Source organism: Urocampus carinirostris, chromosome 2 (genome assembly GCF_059441175.1).
Source record: "Urocampus carinirostris isolate Australia breed hairy pipefish chromosome 2, RoL_Ucar_1.0, whole genome shotgun sequence".
Classification (NCBI taxonomy): domain Eukaryota; kingdom Metazoa; phylum Chordata; class Actinopteri; order Syngnathiformes; family Syngnathidae; genus Urocampus; species Urocampus carinirostris.
Genome location: NC_142350.1, coordinates 19,037,449 through 19,063,166, shown reverse-complemented (window position 1 = coordinate 19,063,166; position 25,718 = coordinate 19,037,449). Strand labels below are relative to the sequence as shown.

General features: G+C 40.0%; 1 protein-coding gene across 2 annotated transcripts; it reads left to right on the top strand.

The window, feature by feature from the left end:
* Positions 1 to 1,222: 1,222 nt before the first annotated feature.
* ubap2l (ubiquitin associated protein 2-like) lies at positions 1,223 to 25,254 on the top strand. 2 transcript variants are annotated; one of them, XM_088329249.1, is made up of 29 exons: positions 1,223 to 1,340; positions 2,238 to 2,376; positions 3,919 to 3,996; positions 4,142 to 4,252; positions 5,884 to 6,055; positions 6,128 to 6,229; positions 6,305 to 6,350; positions 7,104 to 7,210; positions 7,314 to 7,373; positions 10,537 to 10,589; positions 10,688 to 10,773; positions 10,946 to 11,126; positions 11,200 to 11,398; positions 11,476 to 11,795; positions 12,682 to 12,854; positions 12,948 to 13,071; positions 13,449 to 13,488; positions 13,603 to 13,804; positions 13,882 to 13,948; positions 15,862 to 16,156; positions 17,049 to 17,137; positions 17,216 to 17,269; positions 17,344 to 17,422; positions 17,929 to 18,149; positions 18,241 to 18,337; positions 19,949 to 20,101; positions 21,052 to 21,119; positions 22,757 to 22,951; positions 24,080 to 25,254. In XM_088329249.1, the coding sequence occupies exons 2-29, from the start codon at positions 2,278 to 2,280 to the stop codon at positions 24,173 to 24,175; spliced, it is 3,567 nt and encodes a 1,188-aa protein (XP_088185375.1). In that variant the 5' UTR covers positions 1,223 to 1,340; positions 2,238 to 2,277; the 3' UTR covers positions 24,176 to 25,254. The 2 variants fall into 2 exon arrangements, with proteins under 2 accessions (XP_088185375.1, XP_088185374.1); XM_088329248.1 differs by having other exon boundaries at positions 22,754 to 22,951.
* Positions 25,255 to 25,718: the final 464 nt, after the last annotated feature.

The following is a 25,718-nucleotide window of genomic DNA, read 5'->3' as shown; positions in this document are numbered from 1 at the left end:
ACAAGACCCAACCCCCCCAAAAAAATCAACAACCAGGAATGAACAACAAAAAACAGACACAAAAAACCCACAAAACAAACAAATAAACTTGACCACAGAATAAACAATTTTTTCTTCTCCTGTTTCTTTTTTTTCTCAAGATTTTTTCCTCAATTTTTGCTTTTTCTCTCTTCGTTCCCTTTTTGAATGTTTTTTTGTTCTTCCTGAGTCTTTTCTTGTCTTTTAATGTTTTCCTCTTTTCTTTTGCTTTTTTAATTTTCCTTTCCTTTTTTTCTTTATTTTCTTCAATTGTTTTTTCCCAGCTTTTACTTCATTTTCTTTGTTCCCTTCATCCCTTTTTTCACCTTTTTTCTTTTTTCTTAGCTTATACTTGCTTTCCTCTTTCTTGTATCGCTCTTTTCTTATATTTATTGTATCTCTTTGTGCTATATTTTTATCCACTTTCTAAATAATTTATTGCATAGTTACACATAATAATTGGTAATACCGTACATGGATTAAGCATTAAGGCAACAAAAAACAACAAGAGAGCCAAAAGAGTCGACTCTTTTCAGTGAGCCGGTCTAAAAAAGCCGGTTCTCTATAAAGAGCCGAATTTATCATCACTATCTAAAACTATTCGAGAAGGATTTTGTTTTTACATAATTACTGTTTTAATCACAGACTACTGTAATTCGCTGTCATTATTCATAGCACATTAACCGTACATTCAAAACATGTTTTTTTATACGAATTTGTGTCTTCTTTTTTTTTTTTTTTTTTGAACAAATTTATTGACACTAATAACAGAAAAAAACAATCATGACAATCTCAACAGCAATTAAGCACATTCACAATATTATATTTCAATATGACTTTTTTAACAGTCTTGACACAATTGCAGGCAATCTATTTTCTTAGATAAAAATACCAGATTCTCTTTTTCTAACTACACGTACTAACACTCGTCAGAACGTGTTATCTTTGATCGCAATGACATTTCACAGGTAAAGGTGGAAAAAACAAAAGAGAACATTCTTAAAATAAAGCTTTATTAGTTTAGTCATCACATGTTTGTTTCCTACGAACACGGTACAGCGGCGAGACCACATGACACAGCTCTCTGTGGCGTCAGAGTAGAAGAGAACAGGTAAATAACGATTGTTGTTACGTCTTATTATGATGAAAGGAAAGAGAAAAAAATCCAAACTTTCGTGTTTTTCCGCCCGGGGGAGTGGAGGTAGGGAAGAGAAGGGGGTGGCGGGGTGTATTGTGCTTATCGTTTCCAAATAGCGTCGCGAGGTCGGGGAAGTAGACCACTTGTCGGCCGGTGTCTCGTCTAGTGTGGAGCCGGTTTCCTGGTCAGTGCGATGGGCGTTTATTGTCTTTACTTTAGGGCGGGGGTGACGGATAATAAAGCTTTTATTTTAAACATATTTCACGGTGTTTTTCGTCTTCCATGACAAAGGTACCGAATAATATTGTAGCGGTCTGTGGTCTAATACTGGTTAGCATTTAGCCACGTCCAGTTAGTTTGTTAACCGAGCGTGGCTAAGTCGTTAGCATCCCAACTAGTGGTGGCGATTTCGTTTTTTAGGCCGTCTGTCAAGTCAAACGGTGATATTCTACAAATTGAATCCAAGTGTTTAATCAAGTAGTTTGTATTTCATCGTTGAATTATCGTTTAATTGTGTGCGGGTAAATGAAACTCGCGCGGCTAACGTTAGCCCCGTGCTAAAAGTTAGCCTCGTCGCCATGAGGTGTAGCCGCTCGAGGCGGAAGCCCACCAAACACTTCAAAGCTTGAGGTCTCTCCCTTGCGTATTGCTATTTCTTAATCTCTTCCTTTGATCGTCAAATTAACTTGTTGGGTTAAGATGAAAATGCCATGGCGTTAGGTTCGCTCGCTTGTTAGTGTCAGCCCAAGGCGAGCTTTTTACGTAACGTGCGAGATTAAGCAGTCGTTTTCGATAACGAGGTTGGAAGCACTACAGAAAAGGTCGAATGTGACCCCCCATAGACGTTTAATCTGTTCTGATCTCGCTGGATTGACGACCCCATTCCATTTTGATACAACTGTCACTTGGTAGATAGAGTGCACATTTAAAGTTACTTCCATTGATGTTTTGATTTGTAAACAAGTCGTGGCGGACTCGCTGTGTTGTCTTATCTAATGTGTCCACACCCCTTCCATTGTTTATGAGTTTGGTTCCCGATTCTGCGAGTGTTGGTCATCAACGTCTGTCTTACTCTTCTCAGGTGTGATTCCTTGTAAATAACTTCTTTGTATATACTGTAAATGATGACGTCCGTGGGCGGAAATCGGGCCCGGGGCAACTGGGAACAGATGCAGCAAGGCCAGACCCAGGGCCAGACACAGCACAAGCAAAGGCCCCAGGTATACCTTCACTCACACCCAGTCAACTCAAAGCAGAATATTCCATGCTGACACCACCCAAAATTGGGGAAGTATGCCTGTCGGGGAAATTCGCCGTTTTGAAGTCATCTATGGGGAGGTCGGGGGCTCCTTGAATTCTGTAGATCCAAGGAGACATTTTCCTCCGGGAAGGGATCTGTGAGATTTTGCAGAGTGAATTGGGCAGTTGATGCTGTGCCTTTTTAAATAAAATCAGTGTCGTTCATACGGGTGATAGTAGTTGGGCAGTGATACCTTCACAGTGAAGATCATCACTCATGTAAAATACAGTAAAACTGAATAAAACCTAGCACATGCAATTCTAGCCAATCAGGGGGGGGCGAGTGGTCAGTGGCTACCCATACTTCATGATATATAGACGAGAGCAGTGTTTTTCAACCAGTGTGCCGTGAGACCTTGTCTAGTGTGCCGCTGGAATTTGCCCAATTTTATCTTTCCTAAAAATCAGGCCATTCAGTATTTTTGATATCTTCAGACGTGGAACTGTAGTCAAGTCGTAATAGTCATCCATATTAGTAGGTGGTAGATTTTTCATATACTTTTCGTATACCAATTATCTGCTCATGAAGTAGCACTGTACACTTAATAACTTAATTTGTTTAACAAAGCGGTTTAAGATTGCGCTGCAAGAAAAACATAAATATTGGACATCATTCTTTTTTATTTTAAGTATTACTTGCTTATATACTAAATATCTGCTTATGAGGTAGTACAGTGAAATATTTGACATCATTTTCAAACATTTTTGACAAGCCTGTGCTTCGAAACTTTTATAAATAAAAGTGTACCTTGGCTCAAAAAGGATGGAAAAACAGGTTCCTGATGTATGTCTGGGGATACTCTTAGCTTTGTAGTTATCCTGGTCAGGAGCGGGCTAGCTGCAGAGAATAAATCACTACAGTAACTCTGCTGAGCCAAACGCTTTTAGGCCAGAATCAACCAAAATAACAAGCCTATCCCCTATCTTGGTTTTGTGCAGTACCCCAAAAGTGTGTGTGTGTGTGCGCGTGTGTGTGGCGCTTCCTGCAGCTCCCTTAAACATGGTGTGGGTTGACTGACAGAGCTCAACTTTTTGTTTGGTTGTACAATGTACCGGAACATATTTCACACTATTCTCACCTTTTTAACTTCTGACATATTTTCATGTATGTTCTTGGGATGTAGATAATCTACTTGCCTTTTAGACTGCTTGTGAAACTAGTATCTTAATAAAGAAAACATAGAAGGGAGTTACGTATTTTCTTTTTGGGGGATTTTGTGTGCAGCAATATCTTTTTTTAAAAGCACCAACAAAAAACGACAAGACCTAGTTGAAAATGTATAAACTCCCCACTTGCTCGTAAAAGCCAGCAGCATTTGCATGTCTGTCTGTCTTTGTTCTGGTAATTTTCCAACTTCTGACTGTTATGTACTTTATTAAGAGAGACTAGTGTTTTTTTCCGAGATTATTTTTGTGATCTACAGCTTATTGTGAATAATCTTGCTCTTGTCTTCTGGCAACAGGCCACTGCAGAGCAGATCCGACTTGCGCAGATGATTTCCGACCACAACGATGCAGACTTTGAGGAGAAGGTGAAACAGGTGACAAGCATTCTATTTTGTCCTTTTTGGAGAAACGCTGCTTGTATTTTGTTGACCTGAATGTTCTGTAATGGAGTAAAGCTCATATATATATATATATATATATATATATATATATATATATATAATTTTTTTTTTTTTTTAGCTTATAGACATCACGGGAAAAGACCAGGACGAGTCTATGATTGCATTGCATGACTGCAACGGCGACGTCAACAGAGCCATCAATGTGCTACTGGAGGGTAGTCCAGACACTGTGAGTCTCGTAAATGAATATCAATGTCTATTTGGTTGAGTTTTGTATCGGCTGTTGCATTGGGTGCATTACGTCAAATTTATGTAATTTTCTTTTTAAAGCAACACATCTTGTAATGTTGGTTGGCGCTAGCGTGACTCAGTTGTTGTTTGCACCCAATAACCTAACGATGGCTTTGCTTGTTCCAAAGTATGAACTAGTTCTAAAATCGACTTGATCAGTATAAGCAGTGCTAGTGAAGTCAATCTCATCCACAACCATCTTACTTGAGTACTCGCACACCTTTAGAGAGTACCTTTACCTTGTTGCCTGATAATTGATTGGCCTTCAGGGGGTAATGTTTGTTCAACCGCTGTCTGTTGGTGAGGCTTGAGTGTTTTGTTTTCTCAGATTAAATGTTTTCCAGTTTGACATGGACTATGAACCAATTTATTCAACCTTGTGACCCTTAATTAAAGCCATACATTACATAGCTTTTTCTTTTTTTTTTACATCAATATGAGCATTTCATTGTGCTTGCAAAATGTTTTTATTTCAAGTGTGTATAGGTTGATTTTCTACCTTATGATTTATGAATCACAACTTATAGCTTGGTAAAAACCAATGCCCTTTAAGCCTACAAATGAGTGTTCAAAGTGCCACCAGGTTTATGATGGACCGGAATTTTTACTTTTCCTGTTGCTGTTAATCTTTAAACTCATTGATTGGGAATACCAGGCACCTAATTGAACAACAAAATCGTTCATATAGGTGCTTGAAATCCTTAAAAATGCTTGAATTTTAACTGGTTCTTGTAAATGCTTGAAATTGTTGCCATGTTTCACTAGTCTGCCTAAAAAATTACACCGACACTCCTCTAATGGCTTTGTTTTTCCATTGCATTTATTCTATCATGATTATTATTATTATTATTATTATTATTAATGACAGCCGTCATTCGTTTGTATGGCATTGTCCTGTAAGGCATCATCACCCCCTGGGGGTTGCTCCCAAGAGAACAGGTGCATGCTACACCTTAAAATGAAATGTCAATTAGTGCAAGAATTATGTATCGATTAGGGATTTTTTTATGGGCCGTTCTAAAAATGAAGGTAGTGTACCCCAGTGTTAAAATGTAATGGGAAGAACTTCCTGCAACTGTAAATGTAAGCTACAATTACCGTTATTTTACCCAAAACCAATGTTTAGGATAGATTTGTCTCAAAAATATTTGCACACGTGCTGTTCAGATCCATAAATAAATGTGTGATTTACTCAATATCTAAAAATCCTATATCTTGACAAATGCATATGTACATCACAAATATATTTGTGGATCTCCAAAATGTATGATTCGGACCAGATAGCTGTTTTCAATGGTACTTGAGAAATTTAAGAATTTGGCCTTGAAACGACTTAAAAAGTACTTGGCCATTAAATAGGTGTGCAAACTCTGTACTAAAGTCAGAAGCAACAGTTGTTTGTCCCACGGTATGGCGAATGCTGCACATCTAGTTTATGATTCTATTTTGGGCTGTCATGCCAATGTGTGAAAGCCCAATATCCTGTATTGCTGGGTTCTCACCCTTTTTTCTAGTCAGAAAAAGGTTCTTGTGCTATCGTGGTTGAAAAGAGATGTTCTTTGGTCTCAGGACTCGTGGGAGATGGTAGGGAAGAAGAAAGGCGTGTCCGGCCAGAAAGAGCCCAGCCAGCCTGAAAATGGCGAGGACGGGAAGGAAAACCGAGAAAAAGTGGACAAGGATGCGGCACGTCGGCGAGGGGGAGCTACTCGCAGGGGCCGCGGTGCTGTCAGAGGTCGAGAGTGTATGTAGATTTTTTTCTTTTTTCTTTCTTGCATTTCTTCTTAGTGTCTGATCATCCCCCCTTTGAATCCAGTTCGGGGTCAAGAAAACGGCTTGGACGGAGCCAAAGCTCTAATGGTAGGCAGAGGCATGGAGCGAGGGCGCAGGGGTCGTGGGCGAGGAAGAGGGACACTCGGTGGGTTGTGTACTACTCTTTGTCCCGCTTCGCAAGAACAAGCTCAAGTTTTGTTTTCACTTTCTTTTACTGTAGGAGTGTCAGGACGGCGAGGAGGCCGATTCTCAGCGCAGGGCATGGGGTAAGATGAGAACACCTGCATGTCCTCGACAAGCAGAGAGGGGGGCTTTTGTTCCGCTGTTGCCATGGTTACACGAGAGTAGTACCCTGGATCTTTTGTGCTGGGTCAATATATGGAGAAAGTGGAAGAGCGTCAGTATGTGGAAGGAAACTGCATAGGCAACATCCAAAATCTCAAAAACATAACTATAGCCATTTGGCGTCAGGTAGTTGTGTAAACGTAAGACTCCAGACGTCCTTGAATACTTCAGTGGAAGACCTTGATGTTCCCCTGTGACTCCCTCAACATTCCACACTACACCAGCATGTCTTATCTTAAGGGTCAATTTGAGTGCTAGAATCAGCAAAGTTTAAACTCGTGATGAGGTCAAAAAAACTCTTATTCAATCAGGCTATGTTTATTTTTTCCTTAGCTAGATACAGTTTAGCTATTATACAGTGTATAGATTTTAGTTTTTTTTTTCTTTTCTTTTTTTTCAACACAAGTTTTTAAGGTGCTTCTCATTTTCTCATCTCAAAAAATACAAGCATGTGTCAGAATGTGGGGGTGGCCAAAAAGAAATTGAGATGATAGTGTACTCATGCTTGTCATGTTCTTGTAGTCTTAACTAATTTTTGTTGACCCATGCATTTTCTATATTGATTAACAGGCCTCTTTTTTCCTAAACGAATTCGCATCACAAGCATGCAATCATCCTCTTTCCCCCTACAGAAAATGTGATTGTTCTGTTCTTTTTTTTTTTTTTTCCCTCAGAACTTTCAACCCTGCTGACTACGCCGAATCAAGCCAGACTGATGAAAACTATGGTGGAGGCAGCACTTGGAACAACACAGGTGGTGGCATGGAGACAGAAGGAACTGGTGAGTTCATTTTGGGAACTAATTTCTTTTACAATATAAGCATGACTCATTCAATGCCGGCAACATTTGTAAAACTAATCTTTTTTTTTTTTTTCCTGCACAGGATTGGATTACTCTCCAGGAGATGGAACAACTTACCCAACCAAGTTTGACTCTGCATCTGGTAAATTCAGTTGTAGTGCATTTTTTGGTGCAGTAAATTCTTTATTTACAGGAGGTTTTTTTTGCTAATAATTTGCTCTTAAATAGTATAGTAACATCAGTAATGTAATGATAGATGTTAGAAAGTTGGCATACAAGCATAGCAGTCAGTTAATGCACTCTTGTTACCTGTAAAAAGGAATGCTTTATGAATGAATGAATGAATGAATGAAAACTTTATTTCGAACATAAAAATAAAAACAGGACAAAAACAATGAATCAACAACGAAATAATGTCACACATGTTCGAAAAGGGGTAGTCAGAAGCAGATGCTTATTTTTCCTACCCCTTTATCTTCCCTATAAAACACATTTTATATATAGCTCCTCTTATGTCCAATACAACAAAATCTCATGGATATACTTATTAAATAGGTCAGATATCAATAATTATAATAGTTACAATAATCACATATTTTATACACTAATCTTCGCAATACCCATCCCTCAACGTCATAATGCGCATAATGTCACTGCGGCACCAGTGATAATATCAATAAAAATAAACACAATACTTATAACAGTTCTGATGTGATAATAGAACAATAACAACAAGTTAGCCATAGTTTGAAGTGCAGTATTTCCAGTCTCCCTCATATCCCATTTTCTTCATCTCTGTATTTCGCCAGTTATGCTTTTTTATATTTAAATTTGAACACATGTATATTTGGACATTGTTTGATTTCATTTTGCAAATTATTCCAAAGTCTGACTCCACACACAGACACACACATACTTCTCCTGGTGGTTCTCACCTTTGGGATTTTGAATTCACCACAGCCCCTCAAGTTATAATTTCCCTCTTTCCGAGTGAATAATCTTTGTATGTTTTCTGGCACTATGTTTTTGTTGACCTTAAATAACAGTTGTGAAGTGAAAAATTTTATTAAATCATCCAATTTCAATAAATTGGACTGCATGAATAAAATATTGGTATGATCCCGATATCCTACCCTGTGTATGGTTCTTATTGCACGTTTTTGAAGGATAAAAAGGGGCTGTAGTGAACTTTTGTAATTATTGCCCCAGACTTCTGCACCATAGGTTAAATATGGCAGAACTAGAGAACAATATAATAAATACAATGCATTATAATGTAAAAGAACTTTGGTTTTATTAATTATTGAAATGCTTTTAGATACCTTTGTTTGTATGTGTCTGATGTGTGTTTTCCAACTTAATTTATTGTCTATTATGACCCCTAAAAACTTAATTTCTGATACAATGTCTATCGTGACACCATCCATTTTTACTTCTAAATCTTGATTTGCCTTACGATTACCAAAGAATATTACTTTGGTTTTATTTAAATTTAAAGATAATTTATTTATATCCATCCATACTTTTAGGTTAATTAGTTCACGATTAATACAGGTTACCAAATCCATATAGTTATCATTTGAATAGAAAATGTTAGTGTCGTCTGCAAATACTACTATTTTCAATAGTTTTGAAACATTAAAAATATCGTTAATATATAAATTAAATAGCTTTGGTCCCAGGATAGAACCCTGTGGTACTCCACAACAGATGTCCAAATATTCAGATGAAAACTCTTCCATTTTTACATATTGCTTCCTCCCCGTCAAATAACTTTGAATCCATTTCAAAGCCACTCCCCTGATGCCATATCTTTCCAGTTTTTTTAATAGTATATTATGATTAATGGTATCAAATGCTTTTTTTAAGTCAATAAATACCCCGACTGCGTATCTCTTCTTTTCTATACTGTGGGTGATTTCTTCTACTGCATCAATAATTGCCATTGTTGCTGATCTGTTTGCTCTAAAACCATATTGACTTTCATTAATCAATTTATGTTTATCTACAAATTGTTCTAGTCTATTATTGTAAAGTCTCGCTAATATTTTAGAGAACTGAGGAAGCAGAGATACCGGTCTATAGTTTGTAAAAATGTGCTTGTTCCCATTTTTGTATATTGGTATAACTTTTGCTGTTTTCATTTGATTTGGAAATGTGCCTGTTAGAAATGATAGATTACAGATGTAGGTCAATGGTTTCACAATGCTGTTTATAATTTGCTTAATTAGTACCATATCGATGTCAAAACAATCCATAGACGTTTTGTTTTTACAGTTGTTAACCACGTCTAAGATTTCTGATTCCGTAACCCCGGATAAAAACATGGTCTTGGAGTTCATTTTTATCAGTGACTCAAATTGTTTACCACTGCACTCTGGGATATTTGCAGCGAGCTCTGGTCCAACATTTACAAAATAACTATTAAAATTCTCCACAACTTGATTTAAATTATAATTTTCACTGTTCTTATCAATAAAATAGTTTGGATATGCATTGCTTACATTCTTTCCTTTTATTATACTATTTAATATATCCCAAATACCTTTGATATTACTTTTGTTATGATGTAATAAATTGGTATAGTATAATTTCTTGCTTGCTCTTAATATTCCTGTCAATTTGTTTTTATACGTTTTATACCGGGTTTCGGCTTCCTTAGTTCTTAGTTTAATAAATTTTCTATACAAGTAGTTTTTTTTCTTACAAGCATTATGTAAACCCTTAGTTATCCATGGATGGTTTACAGATTTATTCTTAATATTAATTTGTCTCATTGGGCAATTTTTGTTGTACTTGTTGGTGAATATTTCCAAAAATATGTCAAACGCACAATCCACATCATCTGTACCATATATATCATTCCAGTTTTGTTTAACCAAGTCATCATACAGTGATGTAATAGTCGCTTCAGTTCTAACTCGTTTGTAAACATAATCCTTAATTGATTCTTGTCTAGTAACCTTTTCATCATACACTGTAAATACTGGTAGGTGATCAGAAATATCACAAACCATTAACCCGCTGACGTTTGTAAATTCCATATTATTTGTAAATATATTGTCAATGAGTGTTGCACTGTGTGAAGTGAATCTACTAGGCCTTAATATAGTTGGGTACAAACTCATACTGTACATCATATTAATATAGTCATCAATGTTTTTATGTTTGTTTGGATTCATTAGATCGATGTTGAAATCTTTATAGTATTTCTTTCACAAAAAGGTGCAATAGCAATCAATGAACTGCGATGTATTGTTTATTGACCTAGTTTTGTGCTTAAGAGATTTATGTCCCACTCATAGGTGCTTGGAGGACGCCAACAGAAGAATGGGGCACTGAGGACTGGAATGAGGATGTGAGTACTTCAACTTTTTTGTTTCTAAGTAACAGGATCTATATTTGTTCCAGTATCCAGGAATAGCTTGCTTACATTTTACTTTTCATACTTGGCAGTTGTCAGAGACCAAGATATTCACTGCCTCCAGCGTAGCGACCGTTCCACCGCCACAAGAAAATGTCACCATCACCAAAGGACAGAGGTGGGACAAAAGCCCCCTCCTTTTTTTTCTCCTCACCCGTCTCCCCTTTTCAGTGTCACTGTTTGATATGAACAGTGGTCAGTAGCTGTTTAGTATAAATGGGAGTGAACCAGAACGGGGTCAGAAATGGCAGTTTTTTTCCTTTGACGGTGTTTTTATTAATCTTCTGCAGGATTGACCTTGCTGTGCTCTTGGGAAAGACTCCTCCACCGTCCTCATCTGAAACTGAAACCCAACCCATGGAGGTTGCCCAGCCCTCCTCTTTGCCCCAGTCCCTTGTTTTCAGCAACTCCAAGCAAGGTCCCCCTATCTCCCAAAGCTCCCCTGGTGATCCTTATACTCATCACAGCATGGTGAGTGTGTTGCTACTAAAACCTGCTTGCTGAGCATTGGTCTCACTCGTCATTGTGCTGTTCTGGTGTGCAGGTCAGCATACTGAACAAGAGTTTTGGGGACGTCGCAGACCAGAAAACGACCACAAGTGGGACCACAGGCTCCCAGTTTCTTGAGCAGTATAAAACTGCCCAGGCGCTGGCTCAACTCGCTGCCCAGCATTCCCAAACTGGGGTCTCTAACTCCAATCCTCCATCATGGGACAATGGTGCAAGTTCGCGGGCACAGTATGGTGAGATGACACATGGCTGGAATGTTTTTTTTTTTTTTTAAGTCCATTGAGTTTGATCTTTCTATTTGTTGCTGCAGAAATTAAGAGTCAGCCAGAGTCTGCTATCCATACGCCTTTCACAAAGCGCCAGCCGTTCCAAGCAGCCACAGCTGCTACCGCATCCTCCATGTTGGAAGTTTTCCTTCCCCCTTCCGCTTCCTCCACTTCTCCCTTGCCACCGCAAACATCAACGCACACTGTGCAGCCGCCCGCCACCTCACTTCCAAAAATGGCGGCCGTCCCGTCATTGGGTCAGCAGGTTTCCCCGAGCTCCTCCGACGCGCAAGGCTCTAGTCCACTGCCTCTTCATCAACACAAACTCAGGCAGCAGAAAAAGAGAACCTCCATTGCTACGAAGGTAAGTCCGGATCAGTGTCTCAAAATTTTGTAAGACCCTGGTGGGTTTAAGGTCTAGGCATGCTCCACAGGAAACACATTTTGTACTTTTTAAATTCCAACACAGCTCTAAAATCAAGAGGCTAGATCTATGATGTGTGTCCTTGAAAAGTATTGGATCATAAATACACAAGTTATTATAAGCAATAACAAAGCAGAAAGGCATACCCACAAAGTATGGTAAAAAGGCAGGAGTTTTAATGCATCTAATTGCACTAAAAATATTTCGTGTTGTTCCGATGCTTTGCTATCATCGTATTGGCGAGTTAACAGGCCAATCAACGATGTGAGTTTTAAATTCTACTGAAATTTAAAATCCCTTGTTGAGTTTGATATTCTGTATTTTTAAGTGAACATTTGGTCTATTGAATCCAAATTTTGTTTCAAAACCGTACTGCCTATCCCGCCTTCCAAACTCTATTAATCTGTTGACCCCACTCATTTTCCTGCTGCTGACGCAATACCTGTGACAATATGATAGTTTTATAGTTTAGTAAACAAAATGAGGAGAGACGACATCAATGGATTTTGAACTTGCCATGAGAACAGGGGAAGGACCCCAAAGCTCAGATAAGAAGTTCCTACCTGTTGTAAAATCCTTCCCTTAACTACTTTCATTTTATTAATTTTCCTGGGTTACAAAATGTGTGTAAATCAGAAAACTGCGACATTATTGGCAGATGGTGACAATAATGGTAAAAGTGCATAATAGCCAAAAACAAACTATGCAACAATGGTCAAAAAAAACCCCGGCTTCCTATGCAATCTTATTTGCTGGTGTCCAATCTTTAAAACCAATACACTTATCAAAAGCACAGCCTGGTTAATTGCTCCAATCTACCTTTAAGATTCCAGCAATGGCGGTGGAAATGCCCGGCTCGACGGACATTTCCGGCATTAACCTTCAGTTCGGAGCCCTGCAGTTCGGTTCTGAGCCCACAATGCCCGAGTACAACTCGACGTCCTCCAACACAGCACCCGTCAACCCGATGCAGAACAGTCTCTACTCCACCCCCAGCAGGTTGATACACAGTAAAAGATCGGTAGCCGAGCTAATCGTGCTGGCCATCTCCTCTTAGTTGCAAATGGGTTAACGCATTCCATCAATCTGCAGTGAATCAACCGCAGCTCTTTCCACCTCCAGCCAGATGGACGTGTACGAGCAGAGAGCACCTCAGAAGCAGCGTTACCCGCCATCTTCAGTTTCGTCTTCCCCACACAAGGACTTGCAGCCCAAGGTAGGTCTTCTAACATCCACGCCAGATGTTCAGAGACTGAATAATAACTCATGGGAAAAGGAAGTGAGGGCTTCTTCAATGTGTGGAAAAAGATCTCATCAAAGCCAATACTGCCATCTATTGGTGATTTTTCATACTGAAAACATTCCCAGAGCCTTGATACCCTTTGATGACTTTACTCATGAGCAGCGCTTAAAATATTTTTGGAAAAATAAAACGAGAAAATATTTTTATGTTTCAACACTCTGGGACAATGCATCTAAAAACGCATTTTTTAGATATGGCATTGAATAAGTTAAAAGGGGGTGTTCTGTATTCAAATTTCGATTTTTTGTTTCCATAGAAACCACTGTTCTTACTTTTGTTATTTATTACAGAATGGCTTCAGCTCACTACAGGCGGTGAAATCTGTGGAAGGCAAGTATCTTGTTGCTGATCATTTTCTGCAACTTCAAGTCATAAGTTCTTTAAGGTCTCGAGAAAAAACTAGTGTTTTGCATACTTTTAAAAATGCACATTTATTTATTGTAGCTGCAGTATCAGTAAAGCTCACAGCCGACTCGACGTCAGCAGCTGCATCGATCCCCGGCATGGTCCCTCTGGCGGATGGTGGCCCGGGACCAATTCCAGGTCCAGCCTCCCTGCTGGCAACATCCAATCAGGCACCACTTGGCGCCCTAGGACAGGGCGAAGAGCTGCCGTCGAGCACGGTCCCGCCCCCTCAGCACAACAGGCAAGCCGATTACAGTCATTCATGACCCATAATTGTCTGTGAAATGGACATGATTGTAATGTAGTGTTTCATTTCAGTGTGCACACGTCACAACAGAACAGCCTGGCGCCGTCTTCAGGGCGAACAGCCAACTCAAACTTACTGGTGAGGAACGCAAATGACTCAAGATCATTTTCGAACAATATTTCTCAATTTCCTACTAATGGCTGCAACAAATATTTTGATAGTCAACTTGTCACCAACTACTGAAAGGATTAGTCCAATAATCGTTTTTTCTTTTAATTAAGCTGTAAGTTAAATAGGTGAAAAATAATAAGTACAAGAAAATGATACAATGAAAAAAAAAAATCTACACACTGCGTATTGCTACAACAATTCTAGAAAACTGCTATATCTAAAACCAATTAGTGCTTAGTCAGTAGACAGAAATCCATAAATAAACCTGTCTATTTTTAGAGTAAGGAAATCCAAAATTAACTTTTTTATATTCTTGTAAACCAAAAACAGGCTCATTGCCAGCAGTTTGAATTCAAATGTTTTTTTTTAACATGTGACGTTGGTCGTTGTACAGTTTTAAATACCCGCGTTTGTTCTTAGCACTGAATGCATTTCATGTCAAATAAATTTGTCAGGCGCAGTCTGGCAATAACACTCAAATCTTTTTTTTTTTTTTTTTTTTTTTTTTTTTTTTTTTTTTTTTTTGTGAATGTGGAGGGTTTTCCCTGCAGGCAAACTTTTGAGGGTCCAGTGTAGGGGGGGTAGGTAACCTTTGATATGCTAGAGCACCAACCTTTCAAAGCACTTCATGACTACAGGCATAAGTGCAACAGGCCTGTAGTCATTAAGGTCGACCACTGATGACTTCTTTGGGATGGGGATGATGGTGGAAGTCTTGAGGCATGGTGGAATGGTAGCTTGTGACAGGAGGGATTCTTAGTTCTCAGCACACGTCTTATTTCATGCACCTGAAGTACCAGTGTGCTGCTGGTGGTTCCTAGTAGCTGTGGTGCAGCTGCTGGCAAAGCGGGCAAAGAAGCGCTTGAGATCTTCTGCCGATGAAGCATCAGTCTTAACAGTCCAGTTTGTGGCCCTTGAAGTTTATGGTCTTTTGCCACATCCTTCTTGGGTCTTTTGCGGCAAAGTGATCCTTAGTCCGACTCGCATAGGCTGCCTTGGCAACCCTAATGACTCTATGCAGGTCAGTCCTGGCCATACAATAATGCGCCTTGTCCCCCGATCTGAAGGCGGTGCCACGGTCTTTAAAAAGAGCTCGAACTTGGCAAATCATCCAAGGTTTTTGGGTCCTCCAGTGTCTATAGCAAAATATATATGTGTAAAATGTGCAATTTAGAGTTGCAACTAACGATTCATTTCATAATCGATGAATTGGTCTATTATTTTTTTCGATCGATGAATCGGATTTCTAATTTTCCTTAAATATTGAAGTTTTGGAAAGATAGACGATAGTGCACAAAACAAAATATTCTATGATATAAAACAATATAATATCTTTTAAGTTATTCAGTTAACTTGAAAATTTAAAAAAATGCGTTGAAAAGTATGCTATACACCTGCAAATATTTAAAATACTCTTTTCTTACCACCTTATCCACAGATCATATTATATGTGGACTTATCATACAAACCCAAAAAGAAAAAGCAATACATTTCAATTTGTGTGGATTTTTCCTATGCACAAAAAAAACAGATAAAACGAACCCTCTTTTCAAAATGTTGTTAATAAATTTTTTGGGGGGGGTTAAATTTTAGAATGTGATAAACATTGCCAGTTAGAAATTTATATATGCTCAAGAATTTGCCCTTTGAGTTAAACATGTCATTATTATTATTTTTCTTTTGACTTTATTTATTTCATAGTTATTTTCTGCTTGAAGACCCCTGTGAGAATGAGTGGTGCATAAAATAGATGGATGGTATTTATTGATTCTGTCGACAATGTCCACTAATTATTGCAGCCCTTTTTCCTACAGCACATACAGATTATTTTCCTCTAATAGAGATTTGATATTAGTCATAACTACCCCCTCCTTTTGCAGCACCCCAACGTCGATGGCGACTCCAGCCTCCATTCGGCCCCCTCCTCTTTTCAGTCTGTCTCAGCCGTGTCGTCATCGGCCCCCTCCTCCGCTCCCGCTGTATCGCAAGTATCCATGGGGGTGGCGGCGTCTGCTGCGTCCGGCCTCGGCCCCGTCAGCAACATGCCCATGGGCATCAACACGGTGTCCATGCAAGGCGTGGCCTCATCCCCCGCCGCCGTTTCGATATCCGCTGCGCCCTCGGCCGCTCCCTCAGCAACTTCTTTGTCATCGCGCAGCTCGGCAGCATCCTCAGGTTTGCCATAAAACTATACAGCAGTACCTCTTTATACATGCTTAATTCATTCCAGGATCATGCTCATGTATTCAGCTTATTTTCCCAGTATGAAATAGTTTGAAATGAATTGGTGCGCTCCTGTCATCCGAAAAGCGTCCGGCTATAAAACACATAACCCTGATCACTTACAACACATTCAAATGGTAATTAAAGATAGAAAACACAGTAATAAGATAAATAGGATGATGTTAACTAAATAAAATGCGAGTTTAGTATTATGAGGGAGTTACCGTAACGAACATGTTTGCATGGTGCGGTAGTGATGGCGTACTACTCTTGATGACGCGCAAGAACATACTTTACACCTTACATTTAAGTTACTGTGACTTTTAAAAACATACAACAGGTTTCGGATGGGTACTTAAAATCTTTGAAAATGTATGAATTTTAATGTTGTATTTACAATGATTGAAAAGTGCTTGAATTTTTGGGTCAGGTGCTTGTAAATGCTTTAAATTGTTGCCATGCTACTCAACAAGGCTGCCTAAAAATAGCAACACTCCTCTCTGGTGGCTTTGCTTTGCCATTGCATTTCTTCACCTGTGATTAAGAGCAGGTGCCATTAGTTTGTATGGCATTGTCCTTTAAAGCGTCCCAAAAAGACAGCTGCTTACTACATCCAAACAAGGCACTATGCAAGGATTATTTATCAAGTATGGACAAATATTATGGGCCCTGTAAAAATGGAGGCAGTGTTTCCCAGTGGTAAATTGCAATGGGAAGAACTTGATGCAACTGAAAATGTAAGCTACGTATTAGTCATTTTTACCCGGAACCTATATGAGGAGGGATTGGTCTTAAATTAGCTGTGAGCATTGGAGCTGACAGGTATTATTTGTGTCATTGACAGGGAAAGCACCACCTAACTTGCCGCCCGGAGTGCCCCCTCTGCTACCCAACCCATACATCATGGCCCCAGGCCTCCTGCATCCCTACCCAGTATGTGCTTTACAAAATTCGACCATTAGCACAATGTAATGCACGGTTTTTGTGTAATAAGACGGTTTTTTTTTCCAGACTCAGGTGTACGGCTATGACGACCTACAGATGCTGCAGACAAGAATCCCTTTGGTATGTTGAAAATCTTCATGAGAGTTATCCTATCTTTTATCCTAACTGTGTTCCCTTTTTGTGTGTGGATCTAGGATTATTACAGCATTCCATTTGCAACCCCAACGACAGCATTGACGGGCAGAGAGGCCAACTTGACAAACCCGTACTCTGGTAAGTCTTGTCTCTTGTTTCTGGGGTTTGTAAAGGTGCTAAAAATCCTTTAAAATGCCAGAATTTTAATGTTGGGTTTTTAAGGTCTGGATCATGCTTGAATTTTGGGCAATGTGCTTAAAAATGCTTGAATTTCTTGTTTTTGGCAGTCCGACTCGACAGACCACATATTAAACGAAGAAAATTTAAAAATTGGTAGAAAAATAAAAGTCTGCATGTCACGGCAGCTGGGATTAAACGTTAAGTTGATATCAATGTCAACAAAAACGACACAAAATCTGCGAAGTAGCAAAGGGTCTCTCTATATGTTTGGGGATGCCATTGGTTCATTTTTACGGCTGTTTAAGCCTGCGGCTTTAAATCCAGTGCGGCTCGTACAGACACAAATTTGACTTTTGTTCTTAAATTCAACCACACGTCTTCTAATCGGGTGCGCTCTGCAGTCGGGGATTAACAGTTCTAAATTCACTCCTAAAATGTAAATTTTTCCATGAACGTCTCCCAAGGTGACTTATCCAAGTTTGGCCGAGGTGACGCATCCTCTCCAGCCCCTACCACCACGCTGGCCCAAAATCAGCAGCCAAACCAGACGCAGACGCACCACTCCACCCAGCAGCCCTTCCTCAACCCGGGACTGCCACCCGGCTACAGCTACACAAGCCTGCCCTATTACACCGGCATGCCAGGCATGCCCAACACCTTCCAGTACGGGCCTGCAGTGTTCCCGGTAAGTTATTGGGCGCTTGAATAATGTAGCTTAGTGGGTTTTCTCGCTGGATTGAAGATGTGAAACATATATATATTGTATTTTTCTCCAGGTGGCTCCTACCTCAAAGCAGCACGGCGTCAATGTCGGTGCATCCGCCACGCCCTTCCAACAGGCCAGTGGCTATGGTTCCCATGGATACAGCACTGGTGAGCTGCCATGATTGTCAGATTGCTGTTCGTGTTCTTTGTGACATGTGTGGCTAGCGTTATACCATAACTTTGTAGGTTTTGAGTTTTCACCTCGAATTGAGTGCTGAAAACATTTTTCGCAACTGCTTATGTAATGGGACAGAATGGAGCCCTGACTTTAATGACGGAAAGGTCAAGTCATGTTTATTTGTATAGCCCTTACTCACAAGAAGTCCCAACGGGCTGCAAAGACTACAGACTATTATCGCACCATTCCCTGATCCTAGACCTCCATGATGGCAAGGAAAAACTCAGCATGAGGAAATTAAGAAACCTTGAGAAGGGGCCTTACCGGAGAGTAGTACATTACAGCAATCAAGAGTGGAGTAACAAACACATGAATTATAATCTCAAAATCAGACTGGGAAAAGCGTTACTGTGATGCTGCTTTTGGTCCTTTAGTGCAGATTGTATTACATACAGACCTCTTATATTTGAAAAAAAAAAAACTTAACTTAATTTAACTTCCAAAGATCCAAGCTTCTCTTTGCTGTGCAATTATGTCCACGCGTGACTTCTTTTTTTATATTGCTTGCGAGCCAATGGCAGTGAAACCTAGATAAGCGAAGCACTTACCATATTCTCTGGAGTATAAGTCGCACATGGAGTACAAGTCGCATTTTTGGGGGGAAATTCATTTGCTAAAACCCAACACAAAAACATGTGTGTCATCTTGAAAAACCAACTAGCTGAATAAGTGTACGTTATACTAATGTCACATGTACTTGCATCTGTAACAACGTAACCAGTAAACGACTCCTTTAATCCGAGTGGTGGACAATAAGCTGCTTCCTCATGCTTCGAAAACATGTGACGGACAGTACCATTAATAAAATTTGAACTCAATATCAAAATGTGTTCACATATAAGTCTCACCGAAGTACAAGTCCAACCCCGGCCAAACTGGAAAAAAACTGACTTGTAGTATGGAAAATGTGGTATTCATGAACTGAAATTTGAATGTATTTTGTAGGTGTTGTCCTGACACACCATTATTTACAAAACGTATTTGTGTTTAATCCAAGACAATAAAAATATTATATCTGTTGGATTGTTTGGGTTTGGATTTAAGTCCAGGTGGAATTTTCCTGGTGTACTTTTCCATTTCTAATGTATTTGGTGGGAAGAAGTAAACTGCTACTTTCCTGTTATGTATTTTTTATACGTTTGTTAATGTATAAATCGTGACCGGTTGGTGTGCATCTTTGTTTTCTGTTACAATAAGTAAAAATCCTAGGGTGATATCAAATTTGAATTCTCATTTTTGCAACATGGATCTATGATTGTGTTACATGCGTGATGCTGATGTGTCTGTCTCTTCCATTTTGTATTTGTTTAAATTAACAGCCTTTCTACTACTTGAATAACACCATTATTGTAACACTGTGCTATTGCTTTTCCCACTTCCTGCCATTGCTGAAGCTTATTTTCCAGCTTCTACTCGTCACATAGCACTTGCAAACTACTGTTTGCTTCCATCTAGTCTGCAAGTGCTCTCAGGTCTTCTGCCCTCCTTGCTTGGTGTGTCTTAACGCTGTGGGCTGCGGCTATGTGTCTGGACTGTTGCAGGCTATGAGGATGTGGGCCAGGCTTCAGGGAGTGGGGATTTCTGTAAAGGCGGATACGGCAATGCCGTGGCTGTTGCCACCGCAGCTGCTGCAGCTGCCGCCGCCGCCGTTGCTCAAAACAAGTCGGCCAACTCTGTCAGTGGCCCCGGAGTCGGTGAGTTTTTTTCCCTAGGCATGGCGGGACTTAAAAAGCAGACCTAGCCGTGGCAACATCGAACCTTACCTATTCCTTTGCTATATTCAGGGTTCCTTGAAATGCTTGAATGTTAATGTCGTTTTTTCGAGGATTGAAAATTGTTTGAATTTTAGGTGAAGTGCTTGTAAATGCGTGAAATTGTTTACCCACGTTTCACAACTGTTCTGCTTTAAACACACTACTCTCTGGTGGCTTTACCACTGCATTTTTTCCCCTCGTGATTTACAGCAGTCGGCATAAATTTATATGGCATTGTCCTTTAAAACGTCATTGCCCACTATGGGTCGCTCTATCTAAACAGTGCACAATGAAATGTGTATTACTGCAAAGATTATACGTTTATTATGGGCCCTGCAAAAAAACTGAAGGTAGCGTTTCCCAGTGGGAAATTGTAATGGGAAGAACTTCCTGAAACTGAAATTGTAAGCTACATATTACAATGCTGCTGTTTTTACCCAGCGCCTGTTAGGGGAGAGATTTGTCTCAAAAAGATTGACACAAGTATAATTCAGATCCACAAGTTTGTTAGCAATTTGCTTATCATCTAAAAATTATGTCTTTATAAATGCACACGCAAGATTAAAGGGAGACCAGATGGAAAACAGTACGTATTTTAAACGAGTGATGAGGTTGTTTTTGGCCGGCCCTTATTAAAGCCTTACAAATGAGAGAGAGAAAATTGTTCAGCGGATGCACCAGATGACAGAGATCGCTTAGGCAGAATGACACAGGGCAAGGGTTCTATTAAAAACCTCTAACCTGGCAGCAAACACTGATCAGACTTGAATTGGAGTCTGCCTAGATGGTGCGCTGCCACAAGTCTAAATAACTTCAATGAATGTCTTGCCTCTTTGATCTTAGGTCTACTTCTTTTTTATTGGTTTTCTAATGGCCTCTGTCTTTTCTAGGTGTGTCTGTGACATCGAGCAACACAGGGGTACCTGATATTTCAGGTTCAGTTTACTCAAAGACACAGGCAAGTGCAGTTATAAGTGATCTAATTTTTGGTGTCCGGATTAAAAAATGGAGAGAAAAAACATTTTAACTTAATCAGTGCCATACGTTTTCAGAAGCATTATCTTTGAGTTCCAAAACATAAAAATATATTTATTTTTTGTTTTATTTAAAAAAAAAAAAAAATGTCAAACTCAGCTCAAAAGTAAGAATCAGGCCTTTGGGAATGATTTCAGTATGATAAACCACCAGTAGATTTCAGGAGTGGCTTTGATCAAACCTTTGTCCACACGTCGAGGAAGCCCCCACATCCTAGTGTTGCTTTCTGTATCCTGAGATTGTTTTGACAAGTATAGGCGTTGTGAAGCAGTGCGGTAGGAGTAGCAAAAGATGTATAGATAAGTAACAGATGGTTAACGCTTCAACCTTATTTCTTTCTAAAAAGATGACATAGTCCCTTCATCATCGTCGAGGCAGAGAGGTATGACATTTTGTGCACGTCCGCATGAACCCAATCTCTCGAGGTAACGCGGTCGCCTTGGTGACCGAGATCGTGCAATCATGTCACAGGAAACATCTGGCGCTTAAAAGTCTTTGAAATTTTAATGCATAGTTCATACATAAGTTCAGTGTTCTTGCAATAAAATGTTACTTTACAAGCAAAGTGCCCTTGTGTCTATGGAATGCACTGTTTAGGTATTGGACGTATCACAAATGCAAAATTAAAGCACTGAAGGAAAAGATCTGAGAAAAACTGCTTTTTTGTGAAATGATGCATTTTAAGCAGAAGTTTTCTATGAAACAAACATATTTGACACCTGGCAACTGTTAATAAACAACCAAATAAAAACTAGAAGCATTTAGATCAGGGGTGTCAAATTCATTTTAACTCTGGGCGGGCCACATGATAGAACAAACATGTCGGGGGCTGGACTAGTAGATTGAAGAGAAAGAAAAAGAGATAAAGAAATAAGAGAAATAGAGAGGGAAAGGAGAAAGGGCGGCAAAGGGAGAGAGCGTGAGAAACGAAAGATAAAAAGTTGTGAGAGAGGGGGAAAAGGAGAGGAAGAAAGAAATCTAAAGAGAAATAGAAAGACAGAAGGAGAGAAAAGAGAAAGGAAAGCGCGAAGCGTATGAAGAGAGAAAAGGAAGTTAGAGCAAAGGAGGTTAAAAGACCCAGAGAGAAAGAGACAAAGAGCAACAAAGGAAGAGAAAAAGAGAGACAGAGTGAAAGAAACAGTGGTAGAAAAGGGGTGGAAAAGAGAGAGAGAAATAAATACAAGTGCAGTGTCTTTGTGAAAGGCACCTGGCTTTGGCAACATCAAGTTGACATATTTCAACCTGCAACTTGTTTTTCACTTGCGCTTCTCTGAGTGTTGTCTCGCGGGCCGGATTCAATCCCATAGCGGGCCTGATCTGGCCCGCTGGCCGCCTGTTTGACACCTGTGATTTAGATGGTGGTTGAAGCTTTACCTTGATAGGTCCTATGCCTATGAAGTTAAAGAGCAAAATTTTCCGTAGGCCTTCTAAAAATGAGTCCCAATGGCAAATATTGTCCGGCACTTCCTATTTAAGAAAAAGGTCTGGCATTGAATGAGTAATTGGACAACCAGAGAAACTATCCCGTGTGCTAAAACGCCTGACCTATACCTCCAGCAGTCATTCGAGAAGCAGGGTTTCCACGCCGGCACGCCCACGGCTTCGTTCAGCCTCCCCTCGGCGCTGGGCAGCGGCGGCCCCCTCAACGCCCCTGCGGCAGCCGGCTATGCCCCGCCGCCCTTCATGCACATCCTGGCGCCGCACCAGCAACCCCACTCACAGATCCTCCACCACCACCTGCAGCAAGACGCACAGGTGATCCTCTAGTTTCCACTCTTTTTCCCTTTCCTCAACAGCCACCTGTTTCGTTCAGACAGAGTTAACTCTACATACGAGCTTAATCCCGGCTCGTGGCGCGTACTGCTCGTATGACGAGCAAACTTTCCCAATAGGAAATTAAAATCGAATCGATCGATTCCCGACCTCCAAAAACATCCAAGTTAACCCTAAATAGGTATAATATACATCTACCTGATGCCTGAAAACACATTCAAATAGTAATTAAAAACAATAAGAATTTTATTATGAGCACTTATCATGGAGGGAGTAGCCGTCACGAGTGCAAGCATGGTGCGGGGGAGTGACTGAGGACGAGAGACTGTCAATGATACGTGAGCACTTGGTGTACTCTTTAGATTAAAGTTACTGAAACACTCGAAATTTCGGGACAGACTATTCTTTTCTCATTGATTTAGGATCCAGTATCAGTGTTGTCACACAAAGTTTCTCGTCATTTCCGAGGTTTGGTTCATTTCTGAAGAGCAGGATAAAGCTTTACACCAGGGGTGGCGAACAAGTTTGACACAAAGAGCCGAATTTTTTAACTGTATTCATGTTTTTAACTACTGCAGTAGGAGAATGACCCGTCAGCGAGTACAACGTGGCACCTCTGGCTGTCCGGATCTTTCTGATCACTTCCGGTTCAGTAGCGCGTATTTATTGAAAAGTCACGCATGTGCATTACATTACATAGAATGGAAAAATACTGAAATGCGTGGATCTTTGAATGAGACCATGTGTGTCTGTGTGTGAATGATTACTTGTGTATCAAAATAGAAAAACTGGTTAATTTGTAACACAGGAGTCTGAGAAATACACATTAACTAAAAGTAGCTTACTTTACAACCGTAAAATCTACGGCAGACAGATGATGAAAGTGCTGTATCTGAGTCATAACAGGAGGCTTCTCCTGCCACTGGTAACCATGGAAACGAGTACTATCATGTGGGAAAGTAAACCCCTACTCAAAATAAAAACTTCCTGTAAGGGATTTGTAAAGAAAATTATGTTTAAAAAATGTGTGTGTGTGTGGGGGGGGGGTTAATACTTTTATAAGGCACTGTATCTCATGGAATGACTCTACTTTGTGTGCTGGTTTAACAGAGCGGCAGCGGGCAGCGCAATCAGACCGCGTCCATTCAGCAGAAGACTCAGATCAACAAGTCTGCATACAACAGCTACAACTGGGGGGCCAACTAGCATTCGACGCCGGAGCCCTGCACTCTCCGAGGGAGGGAGTAGGCAGGGCTTGGTCCCTTCAGACCAACTACATGTAGAAGGTTTCCTCCTGCTGAGTTCTCCCCGAATCCTCCCTCTCCTTCTCACACCCTTACACGGATCGAAGCGGGAAGGGCTAAGTGTTGAAATGACTGAGTGTTAGGGGAAGTTGTGTTAGGTTCAGCAAACCCACCCTTACACTTGTAACAGAATCATTTTCCCAAAAAGATGAGTGTCTCCGGTAGGGTTCTATTATGTTGTCGTGCAGTCCGGCTCATCCTGTTTTCTTTTCTTTCTTTCTTTTTTTTTTAAACCTAATTTGGACGAATGAAGTCGTGCCAGGATGGTGGTGATGGAGCGGTGCAGGGCCGGCTTTTCTACTCACACTTTTGACACTCGAGTGTCTCCTTTCACTCGTGTTTCATGTCCATTTGACGTTAAAACGTTTCCCTATATTCGGTAGGATTGTGAAGTTTATTTTGTATGCATTATAGAAATGAATATATAAGCGAGCCGACTGAGAGTTTGAGGACGTTCGGTATGTGACCTTGTGCATGTTTATGCACAGACGGGCGCAAGGGTGTTCTTTAGGTTTTGAACTGTGCTTCGTTTTTCCGTAGCGCAGTTTTTCTTTTTCATAGTGCGTGGAACACATGTACAGTAACTGTTGCCGTTTGTTGTCACGAGAATCCTTCCTAAGGCCGATCCGCACCCCAGTCTCTCTTGATACTTTTTTGTTTGGAGAACCCTCCACGCGCCACCGACCCTCCCTGCACATTTGAAGAGAAACCTTATGCATCCAATACTGATGGACAGAATTGTACCTTAGTTTTTTCCCCCTCTGTCAGTGATTTATTTTTCTTTTTGTACCGTGTATTTTAAAACATGTAAATGGAAAAAACTTGTCTTGTACATATGAAAAAAAAAAGAGTACTGTAGTGCCTGTTTGTTCGCTTTACTCCTTCAGTTCCTTGCAGATCTTATTAGAGCTTTTTGTTCAAGTTTTTTATTTTGTAAAAATATATAAATATTAATAAACAAGGACAGACATTTTCATCATATTTGGGGAAGTGAAAGTCTTGCTTACTCTTTTGCATGTTATTTCAAATTTTATTGATGGATGATTGTCGTTTTGCGTTCAAAACTTTTCTTGGTCATTTTTGTTTTCGTACTAGGGTTTTTGAAGAAAGAAAATTTCTTGGATTTTGGATGAAGTGCCCATAAATGCTTGAAGTTATTGCCATATTTCTCAAGTATGCTTAAAAAAAACGCCGACACTTCTGTCTGGGGGCTGTCATTTGCCATTGCATTTCTTTATCCCTTGTTAATAGTGTCAATTGGCATTAGTTAGTGTGACATTTTCCTGTGAAAGTTGTCACACCCCAGAGAACGATGCAAGATACAGAGCATGCGAAAAGGGTACTTTGAAATGTGTTTTAGTGCAAGCTTTATGTATTAATTATATACATTTGTTATGATTCAGTAGTTCAGTGGTTACCACGTTGGCCTAACATGCGCAAGGTTC